Source organism: Somniosus microcephalus, chromosome 33 (assembly GCF_052327205.1).
Source record: "Somniosus microcephalus isolate GS21.2 chromosome 33, FLI_Smic_1.0, whole genome shotgun sequence".
NCBI classification, from domain to species: Eukaryota; Metazoa; Chordata; class Chondrichthyes; order Squaliformes; family Somniosidae; genus Somniosus; species Somniosus microcephalus.
In genome coordinates, this window is record NC_141019.1 from 10,518,766 (window position 1) to 10,541,833 (window position 23,068).

The window sequence follows — 23,068 nt, forward strand, 5'->3', positions numbered from 1 at the left end:
CCTTTCAGGCAGTGCATTCCAGATCGCAACAACTCACTACGTAAAAAACAATTTTCCTCATCTCCCTCCTGGTTCTTTTGTCAATGATCTACACTCTGTGTCCTCTGGTTACCGACCCTTCTGCCACTGGAAACACTTTCTCCCCATCTACTCTATCAACACCCCTCAAAATTTTGAACACATCTGGTGATTTTTTTCAGAATTGTGTAATCTTATAAATTTGATTTCTATCTGTATGCATTGGCTTAAGTGAAGGAAGGTGGCAGTTGAAAAGTGTAACAAAATTTAACGAATTTCATTGGTCAGTTTTGTTCTCCTTTGTGGCTAGTAAATGATAACATTAAAAAAATGTGAATTTGATTGCTCGATTTTCTGATGGCTGCTCATTCTTCAGTGGCAATTTGTATTACTTTTTGATTTGTTCAATCAGATATTTAAGCAACTTAACAGGTTATTTCCACCAAACACAACTTTTTTCTCTATCAGCATGTAATGCCTTGAGGTGTTAATTTTAAGGTCACATTTTCAGGTTTCATGCCTTTGATATGACACATGCGCCAGATGCAAGACTTTTAATTATATAGGGTAGAAGGTAATTTTAGATTGTTGCATTATATATTACTAGCTGAAGTGCCCGGCGGTGCCGAGGCTTTTTCGAGGGCATGTTGTTGTTGGAAGAGAGAGAGAGAGAGAGCGACTGCGGGGGGGGGGGGGTGGGGGGAGAAGAGAGAGAGAGAGCGCGACCGGGGGGGAAGAGAGAGAGCGACTGGGGGGTAGAGAGAGAGCGACTGGGGGGAAGAGAGAGAGCGACTGGGGGGAAGAGAGAGAGCGGGTGGGGGGCAGAGAGCGGGGGGGAAGGGAGGGAGGGGAAGGGAGGGGGGAAAGGAGGGGGGGAAAAGGAGGGGGGGAAAGGAGGGGGGGAAAGGAGGGGGGAAAGGAGGGGGGAAAGGGAGGGGGGGAAAGGGAGGGGGGGAAAGGGAGGGGGGGAAAGGGAGGGGGGGGAAAGGGAGGGGGGGAAAGGGAGGGGGGAGGAGGGGGAGGGGGGGGGAAGGGAGGGCGGGGGGGGAAGGGAGGGGGGGGAAGGGGGGGGGAAGGGAGGGCGGGGGGGGAAGGGAGGGGGGGAAGGGGCGGGGGGGAGGGGAAGGGGCGGGGGGAAGGGAGGGGGGGACGGGGCGGGGGGGGAAGTGGGGGCGGGGGGGAAGGGGGGGCGGCGGGGGGGGCGGGGCGGGGGGGGAAGGGGGGGGGGCGGCGGGGCGGGGGCCCAGGCCGAGAGCCCCGCTCTCCGAGCCCCGCCCCCCCCCCCCGGCCGAGAGCCCCGCTCTCCGAGCCCCCCCCCCCCCGCCCCCCCCCACCCCCGGCCGAGCCCGATTGCGGTTCTGAGAGATGGCCGGCGGCCGAGCCCCGCACCCCCCCGGCCGAGCCCGATTGCGGCTCTGAGAGACGGCCGGCGGCCGAGCCCCGCCGCCCCCCCCGGCCGAGCCCGATTGCTGTTCTGAGAGACGGCCGGCGGCCGAGCCCCGCCCCCCCCCCCGAGCGCGGAACAGAGACGCCGCGTCTCACCTGCTCCTGCTGCGTGCGCACCCTGACCCTTGTGGCTGACGCCGTTGCCCTGGGTAACGTGACACGGCGGGGGGGGGGGGGGCGGGGGGTGGGGGTGTGAGGAGCTTAGCAGAAGCGCAATCACCTAGCTCGGGCCTGGCTGGGCAAGAAAGGCGCAGGCTTTGAGGCCTAAGAAAAAAACGGGGAAAGGTAGGAAAAAGAATGTTCAGGTTAGAGAAAATATTAACAAATGAGTGATTTTTTAAAAAACAATTTAATAAATTCAATTTTATTTTGGTGGAAATGTATATTTGAAAAGAAAGACGCAGAAAGCAGGAAAAAGAATGGAAGCAAGATGGCGGCGACTCACCTTGGTTCAGAACGATAAGGCCCGCCCACACACGCGGTATTGGTCGACCGTCAGGTCACCAAAGCGTAGGATTGGTCAATCGTCCCGTCACTCGACCGTAGGAGGGCCCGGCCGCACGCGGCAGCAAGCCGCCGTACGATTGGTCGACCTCGAGGTCACTCTGTCGCTAATGAGCGGATAATGAGATGCTAATGAGCGGAATGTTGAAGGTTTTTGGGATACCGCGGGCGCGATTTTAGCCCGGCCGAAACTTAAATACGCTTAAAACCGTCTCGGAAGCGCAAGCTTTCTTTGGAGGTAACGCGCGCGTAGGTACGCCCTGTAACTTTCGAGCGCATAGCCCGCCAGACGCACACGCGATGACAGACAGAATGACAGACAGAATGACAGATGTACCGATTTATATATATAGATTAAATAGGAAGGACCTTTAAAAAGATGTAAAACTAATATATTGAGATCCTTCAAGTTGTAAAAGTTACTTAAATGTTGTGTTAAATTGACAAGAAATGAAGAGGATAAAAGATGTTTCCAGTTAGCAGAGTTGAGGGATTCAGACTGGGCACTGTTGGTATATATATCTGCTAATCAAGAGCTGAAGAACTGGATCAGGGGTCTTGCTAATTTGTCAAAGATTCATTGATAACTGGCTAGCACACAATCTAGTCAGAGAGACAACCAACGATAGAGAAAGGGACCAACTAGAGGGAGCGTAGAATAAGTGGGTGAGGGAAGAGACAGTGGAGAGAAGGAAAAGAAACATTCGATTACTGTAAGGAAGAGCCATCTGAAGGACACAAGAAGTATAGAAATGGCGCTGGTGAACCAGGTAGAGGAACTCACAAGGGACGTGAGATGTAAAGGGGTCATGGAAGGTAAATAGGTATTATTAGACTTGACAGGTGAACAGGGAAGAGAAAAGGAATGTACAGTGCTCAGGACCAGAAAAAGCAGAACAAGGTGAAGGGGGGCGGGGGAAAAGTGTGTTGGGCGGCGGGGGTAGGCAGGAGACAGTAACGCATTCAAGGGAGACAACGAATGGGTTAAGATGCGGTCGGAAGGAGAAAGAGGCGGTCGGAAGGAGAAAGAGGGGGTCAATGGAGAAAGGGGGAGGAAAGATAAAGAGGGGGAGGAGAAAGATGAAGCGAGCGGAGAAGGGGGAATAGAAGAGAAGACGAGGGGGAGATAGGAAAATAGGCGAAGGGGGCAGGAGGGAAAATGAGAAGGCAAAGAGGAGGATGAGAGAAAAAGATGGAGGGAAGACGAGGAAGGGGTGGGGAGAGACGGGGAAAGAGGAGAAAAAGGGAACGAGAGGCGAGAGAAAGGGTGTTAAGGGAGAGCAAGATAGAGGACAAGACACTCCCATTTGGGTTTTCCCTGCCAGCTGAAATTTTAGTGATATTTTAATTTTATTTGGCTGCTGTAGGAAATCTCAACCAAAAAATGCTTTTTGAAATACTACCTGATCTACCGTGGTGTTACTCAAGGGGTCTGCAGCATAGTTATGATGTTTAGCTGTTAAGATGGAGCCATGTTTCACCCTGGCCTGTACCTTTAAGGTGTTCTTCCTTTGGTGAAGCGCTCTAATTCTGCACATCTTTATTAGAGGCTATGTAAATCCTTGGCTTCTGTCCTTGGGTAAAGGTTGTGCATGTTTAAAAAAAAGCAGGAAATAACTAGCTTTTTAAAGAAATACATTTTTGACACTTGAAATATGCCAGATATTAGGTGCAAAAGTTGTATATTTATCTACAATTTACTGCATCTTCATTAGAGCTCACTTCCTTGCTTCCTGTGTCAAAATTGTGAGTAATGCTTTTCATATGAACAAGTTATAATAGGAAAATTTGATGTCAACATTTATCTGTCATGCTGTAATTGCAGGCCTCCTACCACTAGGTGATACTGCTGCACCTCACCGTGCCCCTCTACCTCTTCAATCTCATACAACACAATTCTGCTTTTACCTCTGTTCTGCTGCCCACACAACTCAAGGTGGAAATCAACTGATTTATTTAAATAATGTGTGTTACTGCGGTTATTCTGGCTGTTAAATCTAAAAAAAAATGTTTCTGGCTCCGCCTGCCAAGAGACTTGGGCTCCGGCCCTGCTGCTGGCTCTACCGGCTATAAAGAATTACTCTTCTGGCATGCCCTGTCCCCAGCTCAAAAAAATGCTAACTCCCATTCTTTTAAAAAGATAATTTCTCCTCTCACACAGCTCTTTAAAAAATATTTTCCCTCTAGCCCCGATCACAGCTCTGCCAGTTATTTAAAAAATATATGCTCATCCTCTGGTAGTGCTGCTGCTTTTTGCTGCCATTAAGTTTTAAAGCATATTCTCTGCTTTGCCTGCCTAGGTCCCAGCTCTGTTCTTGGGCTGTGTTCTATTCCCCAGCTCAGCACTCTGCCTCTGTCCCTGCTGCTGTTAAATTTAAAAAATTGCCTGCTCCTGGTTCTGCCCTGGGACTCCACATCAGTACTGACAGACATCAGGCTCCCTTCCCAGTGCCCCCCTAATGCTGATAAATCAGTGTCCCCAGTAATACTACTTGGTGTAACACTCCTATTCTTATAAAACCTCTGATTCACTCTGGGTAATACCACGGTAGATGTGTTTGTACATATTAAAAATCTTGCATATTGAATACCTCCTGTAATACTTTCTCCATCACACTTTATTGTTTTACACCTATTTCTTCTACTTGCCTCATTTCTGCCACCCAATGTATTCATTATAAATTTATGCAGAACAGTTTCTAATTTATTATCTAAATTTCTTCCAGTTAATTGGGTGACATACAAATTTATTCCACCTCAAGGAAATTTCCTCCAGGTAATTGTGTGACATTCATATTTATTCACTGGGATTCACTCAGATTAAATTCTCAAAGGGGAAGGCTATCTAAGTGTACCAATCAAATTGTTAGAATAAAAATTCTAAGGTCTTTTGTCCGCCATTTTTTGCACAGTAACTGAAATTTCCAAAATAAGGTTCTGAACAAACTGAAAACATGAAAAAATTACATATTTCACAATAACAATCACGCTTGGTTATAACGTTTCTTTTGTTTGAGTATCTTCATTAATGTTTTTACATGAAGGCCTCGGCCCCTTTTAAAGCCTGGGCTTGAAGTTTATGTTTTGACCGACAGCTGTCACTGTTAGCTTCAGGGAGACGCTGCAGTGTGAGCGTGCGTGGTGCACACAATTTCCCACCATACAGCAGCAATTTCTTACTGTTGTTTGTCCCATGTCAGAATTTCTGACTTCTTCCCAAAACACACTGGACAACAAATTTTCATTTTTTTTCTTAAGATAATACAGTTTTATATTCTAGTTATTCTCCATAGCCAAATTCAACTGCTTAGGGTTTAGAAAAAACTAGAGATCAGCTGAACTTACAAAGGCAAAATAATGAATTTATTTTTCTACACGGAAAAGCCTCTTCATTTTGGCTTCACTACACTTACAAATCTTCCTCTTTTCAGGTAAATACATCAGTTCTCAGATAAGTTTTAGAATTTATCAGACTAAGAAGAAGTAGGATGGAAGATGAATGAGAAAGACTCAGAAAGAGAGGGACAGAGAGTGACAAGAGGGAAAGACAGAAAGCAAGAGGCACAGAGAGAGAACGAGAGACAGAGAGCATGAGGCAGAGAGTGACAGAGATAGAGAGTGCGAAGCACAGAGAGACAGTGAGGCAGAAAGAGTGAGAAAGACAGACAGCAGCACAGAGAGAGACAGAGCGAGAAAGGGGCAGAGAGAGAAAAAATGAGGGCCACTGAAAGGTGCAGATACAGACTAAGAAAGGGGAGAGAGACAGACAGAATAATAATGGGACACAGAGTGCAAGATAAAGCGAGCTTGCACGCATGTGCATGGGACAGAAAGAGAGAGCGGGATGCAGAGAGAGGGGAAGAGACAGAGAAAAAGAGAAAATGAAACAGAAAGAGAGAAAAAGAGATGTGCGAGAGACAGAAAAAGTGTCCCCCCCATCATTAAAGATGTAGATGAAGGAACTAATAATAAATCATAATAATAATGACAACTGATTTCAAGTTTTCATGGGAAAATGGACAGAATTGCATAATTTAATCCCCAGAACACCAGTAAAAAGCCCAGGACACCATGCAATGAAAACAGAATCTGACTTAGTCACAGTAAATCAGTGGGCCTGATAATTCAATCTGCATAACAGCCTTGTTATAAAACAGTGTATCCACTGACACGCCAAGAATAACACCTCGGGAAATCGGCTAGTAGATAGATTATAAATGTCGTTAAATGTACACTTTAAGGTTTGCAGTGACCTAGTAAATGCAATAAAAAACAGGCTGAGAATTCTCCATTTTCTTTACTGAACACAGAGGTTGTACATGCAGGGATACCCAAAAAATACAGTCCAGTTGTATAAAGCAACCTCCAGGAATGGAGCAAAACCAAGCCCCAGGCCCCCAAGTGAGGGTATGCCTTGGAGAACTAACTTATTGGTCAAATTTCCAAGAAAACAGAGAATTCTTTGAGTAAATTTATCGTTTTGTTTGGGAATTATTTAAGTATTTGTGTGTTTGTTGTGTTCGAAACCTTATTTTTAATTTCCTCTGGTTACTGGCAAAGCAAGATGGCGGCCGAAAGGATTTCTTTTTCCCCCAATAGTATTTTGAGTAATTTAATTAGTTCCCCTTCTCCTCCTTGCTGGCTGTTTATTGATAACTGTTTACTAATTCGTCATTGATATTTTTACTACCTCTTCAGTAATATTTCAGGCAACCAACATCATTCAATTCATAACCATCTGTTGCTTTTTATAAATAGATTTGAGCCAATCAAGGATGCGTGATGGAGAATGTGACGTACACTTTGCATATCTGATACTTGGACGTGTGACGGACGTGTGTGAGACTTTTAGTTATTTCAGTATATTAATAACCTGAACATAGCACTACTTCAGTAATACATTAACTACTCTTTTTACTGCTCCCAGAAATGTAATGATGATTTTTGTTTTGAAGAGGGCTTCCTGGGACCAGAAGCTATTCCAGGCAGTGTATTGCAATAATTGGTGATTCTCACAATATATCAGCACATACCAACACCTCTAAATGCTATTTCTATGGATACCACTTTTTGGCTGCAGTTAGCTTTAACAACAGGGCAGGGCTTACAAGAACAGTAAACATGCTCTGCAGTAACTCAGAGTAACAAGGTTGGAGAGATTCAGCACTCAAATTTAACATTGGATCAAAACCTGACATTGCTCCTTTAAACTTCCTCAATCTCCCCAATCCCAAGTCATTGATCTAACACAGCCTTCCACTTGCAATCTTTGTACAGTGGCCATATAGCATTGCTCTTTTAAGTGTTTCATATTTTGACAAATATTTGAGTGGTATAAGATTGTTAATGTGCCTAATTTTTTTTATGAAAAAGAAATCATTTCACTTTCTTTCAGAGGGTGAAGTCTGGGTCAGCAGCCTGAGAGACGTGAATGTTGGTATACCTTTCTAGATTTTGCCTAAGAAATTTGCACAGGAGGAAAACAAACCTTTAACATTTCTAACTTTAAAGTAAGTAACAATTTCCCGAGACAAGGGGAGTGCCTCACCCTTTCTTGGTGTTCTTTTTCTTGGAGTCAGGTGTAGGAGAAGGAGAAGGGGAACGTTTTCTCTTTTTGTGACTGCTTCCCTTCTTATCTCTCCGATCTGAGTCAGGGCTGTGCACCTTTGAATAAATGTTTAAGAGTCACTCATCTTCCACACAACCTCATTCTCACTGAAAGCACCAAATCACCAAGGGGGCGCGTTGGAGGCAGGACTGCTGCTTGTTGGGTTTTAGTCCCGTCTCCATCGATTTCCGGCCAACCCACGCTATTTTCCCTTGATTGACCTTGTTAAGCCCGCCCAGCGGGCTTAGCAGGCCAATTAAGGGAAAGCCGGTGACAGAGAACGTCAGCGTATGACGTTTCATCTGTCAAAAATTTTTGACAGATGACTTGTCATTGTTTGACAGCTTTGAGAAGCTGTCAAACACGGACATTCTCTGTTGTTTGGTGAGTCCTTGTATTCAAGACTCACCAAACCTATTTCCTGAGCAGAAATCAAATGGCTGTTGCATCAGAGAATGCAGCAGCCATTCTGACATCTCTGCCGTGGAGAGATCCCCAACAATTGAAGCCTGCAGGAAGAAACAAAGGTAAGGAAACTTTTTCTACGGCTTTTCACTCACCTCACATACTTACCGCTCCACACTTGCACCCATCACTCACCTCCGACCCCCGCAGACCCACTGCTGTAATCCCCTTCCCGCCTCGAGGAGACGGGACCCGGCACGGGTCGGGTACCCGCCTCCTGGGAAGATGGCATGGAGGCGGGTTGGGTGCCCGCCCCCAGATTCTACCATTTTCCCGACTTAGGAAAGCGAACAGGATAGGATCTTGTATTTGATTTTTTAAACTTTTGATTAGGTACACATTTACCTGAAGTCAAATGATTTTTTTTCTTCCTAACTATTTTCAAATAACAAAATATAGTGAACATCTGTTCTGAAAGCTTTCATCTTTTACCAAAGTACATTGCAAGTTCAAATTTAAACATAACCACCAAAAGGAACAATCTTCAGAAAAAAACAATATTGCGTCACAAGTAACACGGCCAAATCCTCCACTGACTGAAACTCAGCTCAAGTTATAAAAGAGGTAAATTGGAAAACAGAGGGAATTACCTCTTCTGTTAATGTTTTGGCAGAAATTCTTTTCCTTCGAACAACAGGTGCTCGGTCATCATTCACCTCATAGTCTTCCTCATTCATCCATTCATTAAAGGTGTCGGTGTCCATTATCCACTTAGCATGGACCTTTCAATAAACAGGAAGTTTAGTTAGTATTGAAAATCAGTCCATATACCTGCACAAGAGTTAAGACTGGATGAATACTGGAAATCTTCCCGAAAGCTCAGATACCACTGTCAGCAGAAAGTGGGGCAGGGAAGGAACCGGTTTTCTTTCTTTGCTAAAATGCAAACAATCCATCACTGCATTGTTTCACCTCTTCAACCCACCAGCAAAAAGACAGTAGCCAATGAGGAAGGGGTTTTACCATTAGAAAGGGAGGTGGTGGAGTATCACATATTATTTACAGCACAGAAACAGGCCATTCGGCCCAACAGGTCCATGCCGGTGTTTCTGCTCCACACGATCCTCCTCCCACCCCTCTTCATCTCCCCCAATCAGCATAATCTTCGACCGTTAACTCTGTTTCTCTCTCCACGGATGCTGCCTGGCCTGCTGAGTTTTTCCAGCGTTTTCTGTTGTTATTTCAGCATAATCTTCTATTCCTTTCTCCCTCATGTGTTTATCTAGCCTCCCCTTAAATGCATCTACACTATTCACCTCAACCACTCCCTGTGGTAGCGAGTTCCACATTCTAACCACTCCCTGGGTAAAGAAGTTTCCCCTGAATTCCCTATTGGATTTATTAATGATTATCTTATATTTATGGCCCCTAGTTCTGGTCTCGCCCGCAAGTGGAAACATCTTCTCTATGTCTACCCTATCAAACCCTTTCATAACCTTAAAGACCTCTAACAGGTCACCCCTCAGTCTTCTCTTTTCTAGAGAAAAGAGTCCCAGCCTGCTCAATCTTTCCTGATAGGTATGCCCTCTCAGTTCTGGTTCATTCTAGTAAATGTTTTTTATACTTTAGTGCCTATATCCTTTTTATAATATGGAGATGAGAGCTGTTCACAGTACTCCAAGTGTGGTCTAACCAAGGTTCTATACAAGTTTAATATAACTTCTCTGATTTTCAATTCTATCCCTCTAGAAATGAACCGCAGTGCTTGGTTTGCCTTTTTTATGGCCTTATTAACCTGCGTCGCTACTTTTAGTGATTTGTGTATCTGTACCCCCAGATCCCTCTGTTCCTCTACACCATTTAGACTCTTATTTTCCAAGGAGAATGTGGCCTTCTTATTTTTCCAACCAAAATGTAAAACCTCACACTTATCCAAATTGAAGCTAACTTGCCAATTACACACCCATTCTGCAAATTTATTAATGTCTTCCTGCATTTTGTCGCAGTCCTCCTCTGTACTAACTACACTCTCGGAATTGTGCTTCCGATTCCCGAGTCCAAATTGTTTATGTAAATGGTGAACAACAATGGTCCCTGCACTGATCCTTGTAGAACACCAATTTCCACCTTTTGCCAGTCTGAGTAACCCCTACTCTCTGTTTTCTGTTTTGTAGACAGCTTGCTATCCATTCTGCTACTTGTCCCCTGGCTCCACATGTTCTGACCTTCGTCATGAGTCTACTATGTGGTACCTTATCGAAGGCCTTTTGGAAATCCAAATATATTATGTCTACTACATCACCCATATCTACCCTTTCTGTTACTTCTTCAAAGAATTCAATAAGGTTGGTCAAGCAACCTTACCTTTTGGAATCAGTGCTGACTACTCGTCATATTTTCAGTTTTTAGATTTTTTTTATCACATCTTTGAAGTAAGGATTCCATTATCTTTCCTACCACCGACGTTAAGCTAATTGGTCTGTAGTTCCCTAGACTTGTTCCATCTCCCTTTTTAAATACAGGAATCACATTAGCTGTGCACCAGTCCTCTGGCACTATACCCTTTTCGAATTAATTTTTATATATATGTAATACTGCTTCTGCTATCTGCAGGAGACGTCACGAGTGCATAAACAGGCTCAGAGATTGGGCAGCTACATGACAACTGCAGTTTAATGCAGGAAATTGTGAGGCAATCCATTTTGGTAATATTGCAATGGAGGAGCAACAGGATTTGTTTGTGCAGATAAATAAATCCTTAAAAGTGGGTGGACAAGTTTAAAAAAAATACCTCAAAGCAGTAAATGGGATTTGAGGGTTTATGTTGAGAAGGATTGAATAAACATAGACATAGAAGATAGGAGCAGGAGTAGGCCATTCGGCCCCTCGAGCCTGCTCCGCCATTCAATGAGATCATGGCTGATCATCCAAATTCAGTACCCTGTCCCTGCCTTCTCCCCATATCCCTTGATCCCTTTAGTCTTAAGAAATATATCTAACTCTTTCTTGAATATATTTAATGAATTGGCCTCCACTGCCTTCTGTGGTAGAGAATTCCACAGGTTCACCACTCTCTGGGTGAAGAAATTCCTCCTCATCTCTGTCCTAAATGGCCTACCCCTTATCCTTAGACTGTGACCCCTGGTTCTGGACTCCCCGGCCATCGGGAACATCCTTCCTGCATCCAGTCTGTCCAGTCCTGTTAAAATTTTATAAGTTGCAATGAGATCCCCTCTCATTCTTCTAAACTCCAGCGAGTATAAGCCCAATCGACCCAATCTCTCCTCATATGTCATTCCTGCCATCCCAGGTATCAGTCTGGTGAATCTTCGCTGCACTCCCTCCATGGCAAGAACATCCTTCCTCAGATAAGGCGACCAAAATTGCACACACTACTCAAGGTGTGGTCTCACCAAGGCCCTGTACAACTGCAGCAAGACATCCTTGTTCTTGTACGCGAACCCTCTCGCTACGAAGGCCAACATACCATTTGCCTTCTTAACCGCCTGCTGCACCTGCATGTTTACCTTCAGCGACTGGTGCACAAGGGCACCCAGGGCTCGTTGCACTTCCCCTTCTCCCAATCTATTGCCGTTCAGATAATAATCTGCCTTCCTGTTTTTGCCGCCAAAGTGGATAACCTCACATTTATCCACATTATACTGCATCTGCCATGCTTCTGCCCAATCACCCAACCTGTCCAAATCATACTGGAGTTTCTCGGCATCCTCCTCACAGCACACACGCCCACCCAGCTTTGTGTCGTCTGCAAACGTGGAGATATTACATCTAGTTCCCTCGTCTAGATCATTTATATATATTGTAAATAGCTGGGGTCCTAGGACCGATCCCTGCGGTACCCCACTAGTCACTGCCTGCCACTCGGAAAAAGAGCCGTTTATTCCAACTCTTTGCTTCCTGTCTGCCAACCAGTTCTTTATCCAAGTCAGTACCTTGCCCCCAATCCCACGTGCCTTAACTTTACACGCTAATCTCTTATGTGGGACCTTATCGAAAGCCTTCTGAAAGTCCAAATACACCACATCCACTGGTTCTCCCTTATCTATTCTACCAGTTACATCCTCAAAAAATTCCAGTAGATTAGTCAAGCACGATTTACCTTTTGTAAATCCATGTTGACTTTGTCTGATCCTGTCATTGTTTTCCAAGTGCTCTGCTATTACATCTTTTATAATGGACTCTAGCATTTTCCCCACTACCGATGTCAGGCTTACCGGTCTATAATTCCCCGTTTTCTCTCTACCATCTTTTTTGAATAGTGGGGTAACATTAGCTACCCTCCAATCCATGGGAACTGTTCCAGAGTCTATAGAATTTTGGAAGATGACCAGCAATGCATCTACTATTTCTAGGGCCACTTCCTTACGTACCCTAGGATGTAGATTATCAGGCCCTGGGGATTTATCGGCCTTCAATCCCGTCAATTTCCCTAACACCATTTTCCTACAAATACTGATTTCTTTCAGTTCCTCCCTCTCATTAGACCCTATGTTCCCCGACATCTCTGGGGGGTTATCTGTGTCCTCCTTTGTGAAGACAGAACCAAAGTATGTATTTAATTGGTCTGCCATTTCTTTGTTCCCCATTATAAATTCCCCTGATTTTGACTGAAGCAAAGTGGTCATGGTAACTCAAAAACAGCTTCCATTTATATAGCGCCTCTAACGAAAAAATGACCCAAGACACTTCACGGAAGGCATATGTGGAAAATGAATGCCAAGACAAGAAAGGAGAGATTAGGAGGGGTGACCAAACTCTTGATCAAAGAGATGGGTTTTGATGACATTTTTAAAGGAGGGGAGAGGCGGCGAAGTTTAGGGACGGATATTACAGAAATTTGGATCCAATTGGCTGAAGGCATGGCCATTAATGATGGGGTAGAGGGAATGTACAAGAGGCTGGAGTCAGAGGCAGTTTAAGAAAAGAAGGCTGTGGAGATGGGAGGGGTGAGGCCATAGAGGGATTTAAAGAGAAGGAGCCAATGTTGGTCAGCAAGCACAGGGGTGATAGACGAGCAGGACTTAGTGTGGGACAGGATAAGTGCAGCAGAGTTATGAACAAGTTGAAGTTTATGGGGGTGAGGGGTGGAGGTCAGCAAGGAAAGTGCTGGAGTAGTCAAGTCTGGAAGTGACAAAGGCATGTATAAGGATTTCAGTGGCAGATGGGCTGAGATAGGTGGAAGTATGCGGAGAGGATATGGGTCTCAAACTCATGCTTACATGTGTGTTTCAAATAACTATCCTGTTCCTGGCTTATGTACTGTTGTCAGTTTTTCCTGGATTCCAGTGAGCCCGAGGCTATTTTAGCATAAGGTGAAACTGGACATGGTGTGAAACAAAGGGAAATCCTCCTCTCCAAGTTGCATTGTCAGCTATCTCGGAATGGAGCCGAACCAGGTCGGAGTGTCAAACACCCAAGACCTTGCTCCTTGCAGGTAAGTGGCATCATTTTATAATATTATTTTCATTTAAGAATTTATTTTATTTTAAAATTCCAATTCAAATACTGCATTTCCTTTGTCTCACAATTAAAACAATAGTTCCAAGCTTTATATCCATAAATATTACACACAATGAGCAGGAGGCCCAGGAGCTGTCAGGGGTAAACTTGAGGATGATCTGTAAAACAATAACCTGGTTAACACCAATCAGAATGGATTCCGAGAGGGAAGATCCTGCCTGACAAACCTTGACTTCTTTGAGGAAGTGACAGCCCAAGTGGACTGCAGGAATTTCAATGACATTACTGACCCAGACTTCCAGAAGGCATTTGATGAAGTTTCACATGAAAGGCTTTTAGTTAAACTCAAAACTGTGGGAATTGCGGGTAAACCTTTGATATGGTAAGAAATTGGTTGAAGGGTAGAAAACAACAGGTACTTGTTAGAGGAGTTATGTGAGGCTGGAGGGGGGAAGTACTGAGTGGGGTGTCCTAGGGGTCAGTGTTGAGACCACCACTGTTTCAAATTTACATTCATAACTTGGATTCATAAGAACATAAGAAATAGGAGCAGGAGTAGGCCAATCGGCCCCTCGAGCCTGCTCCGCCATTCAATAAGATCATGGCTGATCTGATCCTAACCACCAATCCACTATCACAGAACCATCTCCTGAATCTAACAGAATTAGACACACGCACGGCCCCTGGGCCCGCTCCGCTACCCACAGGGCCATGACCGATCCGAACCTAGACTCATGTCCAAATTCCTGCCCGCTCCCCGTAACCCTTAATTCCCTTTACTTCTAGGAAACTGTCTATTTCTGTTTTAAATTTATGTAATGATGTAGCTTCTACAGATTTTTGGGGCAGCATATTCCATGGACCTACCACCCTCTGAGTGAAGTAGTTCCTCCTCATCTCAGTTTTGAAAGAGCAGCCCCTTATTCTAAGACTATGCCCCCTAGTTCTAGTTTCACCCATCATCGGGAACATCTTCCCCGCATCCACCCGATCCAACCCCTTCACAATCTTATATGTTTCAATAAGATCGCCTCTCATTCTTCTGAACTCCAATGAGTAGAGTCCCAATCTACTCAACCTCTCCTCATATGTCCATCCCCTCATCCCCGGGATTAACCGAGTGAACCTTCTTTGTACTGTTGTAAATGTGAAGTGATCAAATTTGCAGACAATATCAAACTTGGGGGCAGCAGAATTGGAGGCGGTAGCTCAGAAATTACAGCTCGAGTTGGACAAAATTTGTATATGCACAGAAAATGGCAGAGGAAATTTAATGCAGAAAAAAAGTGTCAAGTTCTGCAAATAGGAAGGAAACATTGGCGACAAATGTACTCCATGAATGGTGTGGAAATAGTTAAGGATGAAGCTGAAAGAGACCCAAGAGTCTCAACACTAAATGGCCTAGAAATTCAATGTCACTGTGCCTGTTTTACAGGTGTAAAATGGGCACAAAAGCATCCAATATGGCAGGCTGCATGCGCACATTCTGAGCCGGAGGTCTGCCGCCTGCCATATTGCTATATAGATATCATTAGGTCCTTTCCATGTGCAAACAGGGTGCCTAACCCCTGTTTGAGGCCACATGTGTAAAATTGGGCTGCCCTGAACTGTGTTCAGGAAAACCAGGCCTACATGCGGCGTAACCAGCAGGTCTTTAAAGGGACCACTCCAGACCGCCACCAAAAAGTCAAGTTTTGTAAAAAATATATATCTGAATGTGGAGCCGGGAGCCGCAGGGCTGCAACATCCGGCTCCACAGTAAAACCAGGGGTCGTTGCTGTCTACCGCTCACACACCCTCTCCCGGTCACGCCCTCCCCTCTCGATCACTCCCCCCCCACCCCCCCCCCCCCACACCAACTAAGATGTACCTGAGGGTCGCTACTGGCAGCGGCCCAAAATTGAAATGTCTTCGCTGGCGAGCTACCCGGGGACGCCAAGAAGGTGTCTTCAGCTCGCCGGTCTGATGCAAATGAGACCCAATATTGGGTGGGCCTTGGGCCTACCCATTCCAGTGCAGGGAATGTTCCCTGCGCTCAGTTTGCACCGGCAGGCCGGTGAGAACCAATTTCTAGGGCAATATGTCGAACCAATGCAGAGCAGCACTCACCTGTAACACTCCCTGTACAACCATAACAACTTGCATTTATACAGCGCCTTTAGCGTAGTAAAACATCCCAAGGCGCTTCACAGGAGCGTTATAAAACAAAATTTGACACTGAGCCACATAAGGAGATATTAGGACAAGCTTGGTCAAAGAGGTCAATTTTAAGGGAGTGTCTTAAAGGAGGAAAGAAAGGTAGCAAGGCAAAGAGGTTTAGGGAGGGAATTCCAGAGCTTCAGGCCTAGGCAACAGAAGACACGGCCGGCAATGGTGGAATGATTAAAATCAGGGGTGCACAAGAGACCAGAATTGGGAGGAGCGTAGAGATCTCGGAGGGTGGTAGGGCTGGAACACTCAAGAAGCTCAACACCATCCAGGACAGAGCACATTGCTTTATTAGCACCCTGGCTACTGGATTCAATATCCATCCCCTCCACCACTGGCACACTGGTTGCAGTATGTACAATCTACAGGATGCACTGGCAGTAACTCGCCAAGCTTATCTCGACAGCACCTACCAGCTCTGCGACATCTACCACTAAGAAGGACAAGACCAGCCATGTCGTAGGAACACCAGGGGAGGGGTTGCAGAGGGTGAAGGGGGCTTGGAGTCCTGAGAGGGGTAGGCAAGAGGCTGCAGCAACTATTGGTGACACAGGGTCATGGTGGAGGATGCTGCATTCAGAAAGCCCAGTATTATCACAACAGCAGCCTTTTCTGATTAAATAAAACAGGCCTTTCTAAGTTTTGAATGCGACCTAAACAGCAAAATAAACAGATTTTGATTCTGCGTTACCTATGCTCAGTTTACAATATTCTTTATTGAATATCCAAAATGGTTCAATATTTTCAGACACAGCAACATAGATGCATGAATGGGCAACATGTGCGCCAAATCTTTCAAATTCTCATGAAGAAATATTATAAATATGTACATTTTAATATATTAGGAATTATAAATCTGCAAACCTTCCGGGGTCGCTCAGTAGGTGGGGGGTCCTCAACTGATGCCTCAATTTCACTGGCTGGAATCCACGTATCATAACTGGAGGGACACAACACAGGAAGAATTTCAACATCGCAATACAGTACTCTTGGCCACAGTGCTAATATCATCACTTACAAATTCTTTGTAATAATACCATTACTCCATAACAAAATGTTATTAAGGCATTAAAACTTTTCAGTTCCAGGCTCTAGACTGTTGCTCGTAACAATGTTCCATCAGCATCCTGGTAAATATACAATTACCAGAAAACCTTGTTTATAAGTTAAATCTTTACTAAAACTCATATTTAGAGCAGGTGTAAAGAACTAAAAAACAACAGCTACAAAGTTCTGGCCAATATACATATTTTTATAGCACAATATAGCAACTTGTTTAATGATTCATTTAATAATTGAAACAACATTTCAAATATAATATTTTATAGACAAGTGACATCATGGGTTGTGCTCGGGTCCTTTAAAATTCCATGCTTGGGCTAGGTGAGTGTTTGAAGTAGTGTTTAGCAGCCTCTAGCAGAAGTAAATGGTGCTTCAACAATAAAGTGTAATCATTGCACGACGATGCTGCTGTACCAGGATACTCTATCACCAGTAAAGCAGTCAGGTGATAAGGTAAGCAAAGAAATATCATTCAAGTGCTAAGTTGTTGTAGGGGAAATGCCCCGTAAATTGCCTGAAAATGTGCTCTCAAAATGGAGTTTCAGCTTAAAGGTGTCCAAAAAAATGGAAACAGTAGTTAAACTGAATGCTGGGAAATGGTTGGGAAGTCGAAATTAATTAAAATCATGAAGATGTATATTTAAACAAAACATCCCTTACCAGTGATAAGGCGGCCAGCTAAGTACTGTGCTCAGGATAGGCTCATTAGTGCATAAGAACATAGGAATTAGGGGCAGGAGTCGGCCATTCGGCCCCTCGAGCCTGCTCCGCCATTCAATAAGATCATGACTGATCTTCTACCTCATCTCCACTTTCCTGCATTATCCCCATATCCCTTGATTAGTGGGACACAAATATATACCATATCTGGTCCTGTGTCGGACCCTTTGTTAAAAGATTGAGAATTTAGGGGAGCAAAAGTAGAACTTGGCAAGCCTAAAGATTTACGTCTCATTAATAAAGGGTCTTTCTTTACATGGCTGTTATACGTGATTGACACCAAAATAGATGAACTTTTCTGACACGTGTCACCCAGATTGGTCAACTGAATGGAAAGGGGTTTTTCTTTGAATTTAAAGAATATACCACAGTGCTTGGCACACCTCTCAACAGATTCTGACTCTCTTTGTTTAGTTAGAAGATTCTCTTGTCTTCTTCTGTAGTAATCTTTACCTAGATGATGTAAAAGAGAACCTTTCAAGTACAAAGTATATTCAGGATGGAGAGTAAAAGGTTATGTAAATCAGATTGTATGGCTATAGCAACCAGTTACCTACACAGATATTACCTAGAGATAAGTATATTACTTAAATGTACAAGTTGCCTGAATCAAGGAAGATGAGAGTGAAGTCAACTAGCTCAGATACCACCACTTGTGCATAAGGAGGATTCAGCCGGAACAGAGGAGCCGAGTGGAACAGATAACTCCAGCACTGAAGGGGCGCATCAACTCAATGTTCCAGAAGCTAACGCCGCTAACTATTTGTATGCTCAATGCTTAAGTTTAAGTAGTGATAATTGTGGTTTGTAGTCAATAAATAGTTGTTCATACATGATGTGTTGTCTGGCTGCTTTGATGATTTCACTCAGTAGCGTGTGGGCATCCTAATTGAGGGTTGGTGAGGTAAATCATATTCAATCCAAACTAGGTGACGTAAAATAGTTCGGCGAGCCAAATTTAGGAACTAATCACTCCAAGACGTAAGCTGGGCGATAAACCTCAGAAGGAAGCCATTCGGCCCATCATGCCTGTGCTGCCTCTTTGGTAGAGCTATCCAATTAGTCCCACTCCCCTTTCCCCATAGCCTGCAATCAAAACCCTTCATAATTTTGAACACCTCTATTAAATCACCGCTTAACTTTCTCTGCTCTGAGGAGAACAGTCCCAGCTTCTCCAATTTCTCACAAGAACATAAGTAATAGGAGCAGGAGTAGGCCATTCGAGTCTGCTCCGCAATTGAATAAGATCATGGCTGATCTTCTACCTTATCTCCACTTTCCTGCACTATCCCCATCTCCCTTGATTCCCTTAATATCCAAAAATCTATTGATCTCTGTCTTGAATATACTCGACGACTGAGCCTCCACAGCCCTCTGGGATAGAGAATTCCAAAGATTCACGGCCCTTTGAGTGAAGAAATTTCTCCTCATCTCAGTCCTAAATGGCCGACCCCTTATTTTTTTTTCATTTGTTCCTGGGACGTGGGCATCGCTGGCAAGGCCAGTATTTATTGCCCATCCCTAATTGCCCTCGAAAAGGCGGTGGTGAGCCGCCGCCTTGAACCGCTGCAGTTTGTTACAACTGAGGGCAGTTAAGAGTCAACCACATTACTGTGGGTCTGGAGTCACATATGGGCCAGACCGGGTAAGGACGGCAGATTTCCTTCCCTAAAGGGCATTAGTGAACCAGATGGGTTTTTACAACAATCCGATAGTTTCATGGCTCACCATTACTGATACTAGCTTTTTATTCCAGATTTATTTAATTGAATTTAAATTCCCCAGCTGCCGTGGTGGGATTTGAACTCACGTTTCCAGATCATTAGTCCAGTAACATAACCACTATGCTACCGTACCCGAGACTGTAACCCCCAGTTCTAGACTCCCCAACCAGGGAAAACATCCTCCCAACCGCTACCCTGTCAAGCCCTATAAGAATTTCATATGCTTCAATGAGATCAGTTCTCAGTCTTCTAAATTCTAGGGAATATAGGCCTAGTCTACTCAATCTCTCCTCATAGGACAATCCCCCCATCCCAGGAATCAGTCTGGTGAACCTTCGTTGCACTTCCTCTATGGCAAGTATATCCTTCCTTAGGTAAGGAGACCAAAACTGTGCACAATACTCCAGGTGTGGTCTCACCAGGGTCCTATATAATTGCATAAGACATCTTTACTCTTATACTCCAATCCTTTTGTAATGAAGGCTAACATGCCATTTGCTTTCCTAATTGCTTGCTGCACCTGCATGTTAACTTTCAGTGATTTGTTTACAAGGACACCCAGGTCCCTCTGAAATCCAACATTTCCCAATCTCACCATTTAAAAAATATTCTACTTTACTATTTTTCCTACCATTTCTCCACATTATATTTCATCTGCCATATTCCTGCCCATTCACTTAACCTGTCTATATCCCTTTGCAGCCTCTTTGCATCCTCCTCACAACTTACTTTCCCACCTAGCTTTGTATTGTCATCAAACTTGGATATAGTACATTTGGTCCCCTCATCCAAATCATTGATATAGATTGTGAGTAGCTGAGGCCCAAGCACTGATCCTTGCGGTACCCCACTAGTTACAGCCTGCCAACCCGAAAATGACCCATTTATTCCTACTCTCTATTTGCTGTCCTCAATCCATGCCAGTATATTACCCCCAACCCCATGAGCCCTAATTTTGCGTAATAACCTCGTGTGGCACCTTATCGAATGCTTTCTGAAAATCCAAATACACTACATCGACTGGTTTCCCCCTTATCTACCCTGCTAATTACAACCTCAAAAAACTCTTAACAGGTTTGTCAAACACGATTTCCCTTTTATAAATCCGTGTTGACTCTGCCCAATCATATTATTTTCTAGGTGCCCTGTTACCACATCCCTAATAATAGATTCTAACATTTTCCCTACTACTGATGTCAGGCTAACTGGTCTGTAGTTCCCTGTTTTCTCTCTCCCTCCTTTCTTGAATAGTGGGGTTACATTTGCTACCTTCCAATCCGCGGGGACCGTTCTAGAATCTAGGGAATTCTGGAAGATCAAAACTAATGCATCCAGTATCTATGTAGCCACCTTTTAGAACGCTAGGATGCAGGCCATCAGGTCCAGGGGATTTGTCAGCTTTTAACAGTAATTAACAGGAAACGGGTCTGATGACGTCAGTTGATGACGCGTCATCTGCCGTTTTCCTTAAAGGGACCATGCACAATTTTATTTTGACAGTTGATCTGTCAGTGTTTGACAGCATTGAGGTGCTGCAAACACTGACAATCACTGCACAAAGGTGAACACTTTCACCCAGGCTCTCCAATGACTCTCTCCATATGCTTATGGAGGGAGTCACAGCACGCAGGGAGAGTCTCTTCCCTTCCAAAGGCGGAAGGGACCTCCCCAGGACACCAACTTACCTTTAACCTCCACCCTACCTTTAACCTCCACCCTTCTCTCTCTATCTACTTTATCACTTCCCCGTCTCACTAGCCACCCCTCACACTCATCCTACTGCAAGCATACCAACTAACAACACACAAGGGTAGGCACTTGAGAGGTTTAGCCAATGTCCATGTGAAGTCAGAGTCATAACAGCACAGAAGGAGGCCATTTGGCCCATCGAGTCCGTGCCGGCTCTCTGTAGAGCAATCCAGTCAGTCCCATTCCCCCGCTCTATCCCCGTAGCCCTGCAAGTTTATTTCCCTCAAGTGCCTATCCAGTCTCCCCTTGAAAACATTGAGTGTCTCCGCTTCCACCACTTCCATCAGCAGCGAATTCCAGGTCACCACCACTAGCTGCGTAAAAAAGTTTTCCCACACATCCCCCCCTATATCTCCTGCCCAATACCTTAAATCTGTGTCCCCTAGTCCTTGTACCATCAACTAGTGGGAACAGCCTTTCCCTGTCTAGCCTATCCAAACCTGTCATAATCTTGTACACCTATCAAATCACCCCTCAACCTCTTTTGCTCTAATGAAAACAAATCCAGCTTCTCCAACCTGTCCTTGTAGCTAAGATCCCCCATCCCCGGAACCATTCTGGTAAATCTCCTCTGCACCCCCTCAAGGGCCTTCACATCCTTCCTAAAGTGTGATGACCAGAACTGTACGCAGTACTCCAGTTGTGGCCTAACCAGCGCTTTATAAAGGTTCAGCATAACCTCTCTACTTTTGTACTCAATACCTCTATTTATTTATGAAGCCCAAGGTCCCATATGCTTTGTTAACCACTCTCTCAATATGTCCTGCCACCTTCAGGGACCTATGCACATTAACTCTCAGGTCCCTCTGTCCCTGCACACTCTTTAAAACTGTGCCATTAAGTGTTGTTCTTTCTGCCAAAATGCATCACCTCACACTTCTCTGTATTAAATTCCATCTGTCTGCCCATTCTGTGAACCTTTCGATGTCCTGTTGCAGTTGATTGGCAACATAGAAACATAGAAGATAGGAGCAGGAGTAGGCCATTCGGCCCCTCGAGCCTGTTCTGCCATTTAATGAGATCATGGCTGATCATCCAAATTCAGTACCCTGTCCCTGCCTTCTCCTCATATCCCTTGATCCCTTTAGCCTTAAGAAATATATCTAACTCCTTCTTGAATATATTTAATGAATTGGCCTCAACTGCCTTCTGTGGTAGAGAATTCCACAGGTTCACCACTCTCTGGGTGAAGAAATTCCTCCTCATCTCTGTCCTAAATGGCTTACCCCTTATCCTTAGACTGTGACCCCTGGTTCTGGACTCCCCCGCCATCGGGAACATCCTTCCTGCATCAAGTCTGTCGATTCCTGTTAGAATTTTATAAGTTTCAGTGAGATCCCCTCTCATTCTTCTAAACTCCAACGAGTACAAGCCCAATCGACCCAATCTCTCTTCATACGTCATTCCTGCCATCCCAGGTATCAGTCTGGTGAATCTTCACTGCACTCCCCCCATGGCAAGAACATCCTTCCTCAGATAAAGTGACCAAAACTGCACACAATACTCAAGGTGTGGTCTCACCAAGGCCCTGTACAACTGCAGCAAGACATCCTTGCTCCTGTACTCGAATCCTCTCATTATGAAGGCCAACATACCATTTGCCTTCTTAACCACCTGCTGCACCTGCATGCTTACCTTCAGCGACTGGTGCACAAGGACACCCAGGTCTCGTTGCACTTCCCCTTTTCCCAATCTATTGCCGTTCAGATAATAATCTACCTTCCTGTTTTTGCCACCAAAGTGGATAACCTCACATTTATCCACATTATACTGCATCTGCCCAATCACCCAACCTGTCCAAATCAGTTTCTCTGCATCCTCCTCACAGCACACACGCCCACCCAGCTTTGTGTCGTCTGCAAACTTGGAGATATTACATCTAGTTCCCTCGTCTAGATCGGCTTTCGACAAACATCCACTACAAGCCCACTGACTCCCACAACTACCTGGACTACACTTCCTCCCACCCCGCTTTCTGTAAGGACTCTATTCCATCCTCCCAGTTTCTCCGTCTCGTCTTTTCTGACGATGCCACCTTCCATACCAGTGCTTCCGACATGTCTTCCCTTTTCCTCAACCGAGGATTCCCCTCTACTGTGGTTGACACGGCCCTTGACCATGTCCGTTCTATTTCCCGCAATTC

The 23,068-nt window shown here is 44.7% G+C and overlaps 1 protein-coding gene across 1 annotated transcript in view; it reads right to left on the reverse strand.

The window, feature by feature from the left end:
* The window catches only part of LOC147096963 (SWI/SNF complex subunit SMARCC2-like), a 166,174-nt gene that overhangs the window by 27,864 nt on the left and 115,242 nt on the right, over positions 1-23,068 (reverse strand). The window contains exons 7-9 of the mRNA XM_085972519.1: positions 16,535-16,610; positions 8,632-8,763; positions 7,517-7,632 (exon numbers count right to left, since the gene is read on the reverse strand). Coding sequence (XP_085828645.1) covers positions 7,517-7,632; positions 8,632-8,763; positions 16,535-16,610 — 324 coding nt within the window. The remainder of the gene's footprint in view (positions 1-7,516; positions 7,633-8,631; positions 8,764-16,534; positions 16,611-23,068) is intronic.